This window comes from Andrographis paniculata, unplaced genomic scaffold (genome assembly GCF_009805555.1).
Source record: "Andrographis paniculata isolate CXL003 unplaced genomic scaffold, ASM980555v1 Contig14END, whole genome shotgun sequence".
NCBI lineage: Eukaryota > Viridiplantae > Streptophyta > Magnoliopsida > Lamiales > Acanthaceae > Andrographis > Andrographis paniculata.
Window position 1 is genome coordinate 1,046,147 of NW_026137424.1, and position 5,091 is coordinate 1,051,237.

The 5,091-nt window shown below is 36.9% G+C and overlaps 1 protein-coding gene across 1 annotated transcript; it reads left to right on the forward strand.

Moving 5' to 3' along the window:
• Positions 1–324: 324 nt before the first annotated feature.
• LOC127258849 (transmembrane 9 superfamily member 12) lies at positions 325–4,307 on the forward strand. The gene is made up of 2 exons (XM_051285885.1): positions 325–537; positions 1,849–4,307. Exon 2 carries the CDS (start codon positions 1,922–1,924, stop codon positions 3,902–3,904), a length of 1,983 nt encoding a protein of 660 aa, XP_051141842.1. The 5' UTR covers positions 325–537; positions 1,849–1,921; the 3' UTR covers positions 3,905–4,307.
• Positions 4,308–5,091: the final 784 nt, after the last annotated feature.

The following is a 5,091-nucleotide window of genomic DNA, read 5'->3' on the forward strand; positions in this document are numbered from 1 at the left end:
TAATATTTTGTATAAAAAATATATATATAATTTTTATATAATTTAAAAGGTTAAAAAGAAATTTAAATAATTATTAAAAAAATTAAAAAATTAAATATACAATTTAAAATAATATAATTGACATAATTTCTTATACTGTACACCAAAAATAAATTCATATAAACAAGAACAAACCTATTACATATGACAAGAATATATATATATATTAGAATTAATAATAGCAATATTGAATCCAAAATAATTATAAATATAAACAAATGATACAGTATTCAATGCAATTAACAAGTACTTCTCACGAAAAGTTGTAAGGGTAACTTTGTCTTTTCACGGTAATGCCAGCTGTGGATCTGAATCTCGCCCTTCGTCTTCACGCGACGGAGCATTGCTCCATTCCCGGACTCTCATGCGCCTGCCTGCCTCTTCTCCCTATACCCCAACTCCTTCTCTCCCCCTCCAGTCAAGGAACTGCTCCTCCCTTTGACTACCGACTGAATACCGAGCGTGATATTGAATTAGATCCATCGTGGTTGGGTAGGGGTAAGTTTCTTTCAGGCGTGCATGGATTAAGTTGAATTTCGTTTGTTTTATTTCATTATTTTCTTGTTGAATCGCTGCTTTTGAACGTTTGTTGACATTTTTTTGCTCTGCTGCTGGTGTTTAATTTATTTGGTCATAATAAGCTTTCAATTTGGAATTGGTGATGGGATATTGTTGTAGATCTACGCGCTGAGTGGTTTGGGGTTTTGGTTTAGGGTTCAGCACGCGAGGGATTAATCCGGTTTTACAGCTTTCGTGCGTTGTCAAGTTTTGTTGCTTCTACCTACAGTGTCCGCTTTAGCCGTTGGGAATAGAATTGTGGGAGTTATGCGGTCTGCTGTTACAGAATCATGATTGATGTGAATAGTAAATAAGTGAAGGATTTATTGAATGCCAACGTGTTTGTAATGTTAATATCAAATGTTGGAAGATTTGTTGGACAATAAATGATGTCAATTATTTATTGTTTTGAATTGCTGCACTTGGTGTTGGTGAGATTATAACGATCTCCTGTTTTTCATGTTCTCGGAGGTGATTTGTCAAAATGTCGATCATTGGAAGTTGGCATTTTAGAGCTGAAGCTCCATTGGTTCTTCAATGGAGCTTCATGTTATGTTGTTGTATTGTTTTATGAGGGTAATGTGGTTGATTGTCCTTGGTGGTGTAGTCTGCCAGTCTAGGTTTAGTTGAGGAATTCAAATAAATTTATTGAGCAATTGTCAGTTAAGGTTGCAGATCGTTAGTGCCGTTCGATTATCTTTCCCCTTAACATGTTTTGCTGGTTTTGTAAAGCTCTAGTTTGCTGATTACTTTCTTGCCTAAGGTTATTTCCTTGTGCTATGGTGCCTGCAGAGCATTGTGCCTTTTAATTTTATTTTATTTTTAATTTAACATTTTTGCTAGCTCTTGCTCACCTTTTGTAAACGTTCCAATTTTATTCTGTGAAATGAATCGGTAGATTTGGTGTACACAGAATGGTATATTAGATGAAATTATGGTCAATTATTTGCATGCCTAGAAAGACATACATTTATAATTATAATGGATATGAATTGGTTTGTATTCTGTTTCACAGAAGTGTGTATGATGATAACCTCTTTTACGATCATTGTGGATTTTGCCCTGGCAATCATATGGACCGCTACATTATTAATAGGACTTGCTTTTGATGCTTCTTTTATATTGTAAAGTATTACAATTTGTTTAATATACTGTACACATATTACTTAGTTGTAGGTTGTAAATGCTCTTGAGCATAATTCAGTTAGTAATTTCAGAATAATATGCTAATTGCAATTTATTATTTTGCAGAAGCCATACCTGTATGCAAAGATTTGATTAAATTGGATTCTGGACAGTTTCTGTGACATCCTTCTAGGGAACAATGGATTTTCCTTTGATATCAAGGAGGAAATTTTGGCCGGGTTTTGTGTATTTGGTTATCTTATTCCAGTTGTGTAATGGTTTCTACCTGCCTGGGAGCTATATGCACACATATTCCCCAGGAGATAAAATATATGCCAAAGTAAATTCTTTGACCTCCATTGAAACCGAGCTTCCATACAGCTATTACTCTCTTCCTTATTGCCCGCCTAAAGAAGGCATCAAGAAGAGCGCTGAAAATCTTGGAGAACTGCTGATGGGAGATCAAATCGATAATTCTCCATACCAATTCCGGATGAATGTAAATGAAACTGTATACCTTTGCACTACTCGCCCTTTGAATGAGCACGAGGTAAAGCTTCTAAAACAGAGAACCCGGGATCTCTATCAAGTGAACATGATTCTTGATAATCTGCCAGCTATAAGGTATACCTACCAAAATGCAGTCAAAATTCAGTGGACCGGATACCCAGTGGGATACACCCCTCCCAATAGCAATGATGATTACATTATCAACCATCTCAAGTTTAAGGTATTGATTCATGAATATGAAGGAGCTGGTGTGCAGGTACTTAGTACGGGAGAAGAAGGGGGACTGGGGCTTCTTTCAGAAGCTGAGAAAAAAAAGGCTTCTGGATATGAAATAGTTGGGTTTGAGGTTATCCCATGTAGTGTAAAATATGACCCCGACAAGATGGAAAAGCTCCACATGTATGACAAAGCTCCATCCATAAGCTGCCCGCAGACACTGGACAAGTCTCAAATTATAAGGGAGCACGAGAAAGTGTCATTTACTTATGAGGTTGAGTTTGTCAAAAGTGACATCAGATGGCCCTCTCGTTGGGACGCTTATCTGAAGATGGAAGGAGCTCGCGTACACTGGTTCTCAATTCTCAATTCATTGGTGGTGATTTTCTTCTTGGCTGGAATTGTTTTCGTCATATTTTTGAGGACAGTGAGAAGGGATTTGACAAGATATGAGGAATTGGACAAAGAGTCTCAGGCTCAGATGAATGAGGAACTTTCAGGTTGGAAGCTCGTAGTTGGTGATGTCTTCCGAGAACCATCTCATTCTAAGTTATTGTGTGTGATGGTTGGAGATGGAGTTCAGATCACTGGGATGGCAGTTGTCACTATTGTTTTTGCAGCTTTTGGTTTCATGTCACCGGCTTCCCGAGGTATGCTATTGACTGGCATGATAATGCTTTATCTTTTCCTGGGAATCGCTTCTGGCTATGTTGGAGTGAGAATGTGGACGACTATAAAAGGCACGTCAGAGGGGTGGAGATCCGTTTCTTGGTCAACAGCTTGCTTCTTCCCCGGAATTGTTTTTGTAATCTTGACAGTGTTGAACTTCATCCTCTGGGGAAGTAAGAGCACCGGGGCTATCCCGATTTCCTTATATTTCAAACTCTTTGCACTTTGGTTCTGTATATCAGTACCACTCACACTCTTGGGAGGGCATTTGGGCACACGAGCTGAGCCCATTAAATACCCGGTCCGCACGAACCAGATCCCAAGAGAAATCCCTGCCCGCAAGTATCCCTCATGGCTTCTTGTTCTTGGTGCCGGAACTCTTCCTTTTGGAACCCTTTTCATCGAGCTTTTCTTCATCCTCTCTAGCATCTGGCTCGGTAGATTCTACTACGTCTTTGGCTTCTTGCTTATTGTCCTGTTGCTGCTGGTGATAGTTTGCGCCGAAGTTTCTGTTGTCTTGACATACATGCATCTTTGTGTCGAGGATTGGATGTGGTGGTGGAAAGCATTCTTTTCTTCCGGATCAGTCGCACTTTACGTATTCCTGTACTCCATCAATTATCTGGTCTTCGATCTCCAGAGCTTGAGCGGACCAGTGTCTGCCACGCTTTATCTTGGCTACTCGCTGATAATGGCGGTCGCAATCATGCTTTCTACAGGTACCATTGGCTTCCTTACTTCGTTCTACTTTGTCCATTACCTTTTTTCGTCAGTAAAGATCGATTGAGGGCTTCAATCTGAGGTGAGTAAGAGTCTGTAGTAAGTTTGGGCTTTTACAACATATTTCATCACAGTATTTGCTATAAATATTCTGTATCTCAAAACTAGATATCGCGATACATTTAGGACTACATCACTATTCTCCATTTGAGTTTTATTTTGTTATGCCGTCATCCATGTGAGAGATCTTATGTTTTCGTCTTGCTATACAGCCTAGCTGCTCATATAATCGAAATTAGACGTGCTTGTTTGTTCCTTGGTACAGTAGCTCTCTATGTAGTAAGAACTCCGTTATACTCGAGTCGGGCGGTTATCCATTGTATTTCATTGATGATCAGTTTGTACTATTTCTTGCCGGTGCGGGATTTTTTAAGTCATGTTATCGAGTATTCTGTTGTCTTGATTGTTCATATTTCGTCTGTCCTTAATCCTCCTGCTAGATGTTTGTTCTTAATCCACTGAAGTAGCATGATGAATATTTTTGTGATTTTGTCCATTTTAGCTGTGCGATGCTTAAATCATGTGTATGTGTGTATTTTGTTGCAATTAATTAGATGCTTTAAGTTATGCGTCTTTTTGAAAGTAAATGTTACAGAGCATAAAATCAAATAGGTGTTTCAATCCACATTTTCTAGTTGTGTTTTGTATATATTGTTGAGTTCTACTTTGCTTTTGGATTTGGCATGAAGGCACAATTGTTACTTGCATAAGAAAATGTATATTTTATTTAAATAGAAGAGGTGAGGTGAGTTGGTGCAAAATTGTTTGCTATATGTGACTGACTTGAAAATTTTGAATTTTTTTTGTTTAAATAATATTTTATGTGATTTTTATGAGAAGAAACTTGTTTTTTTATTTATTTATTATTTTTTTTTTTTGAAAAATATAGAGTAAATAGTAAAAATTGAGAAAAAATATTGAAAGAAATCTATCTATATATATGAGATTTATTCAATGATTGTAAAGAAGGGGGATCCATTGGCATTAAATGGACTTGTGAGTTTCCAATATGTTTCTAATGTGAGATTCAGTGGTGATAATAATTGCATTTTTTTCTTTTTTTTTCTTTTTTTTTTATCAAGAAATTATTGCTGTTGTATGATGCTAATATATATATATATATATATATATTAAAAATGTGTATAAAAAGAGTAGTCATTTAGGTGGCCTTGTGAAAATTGTGTAATATTTCAC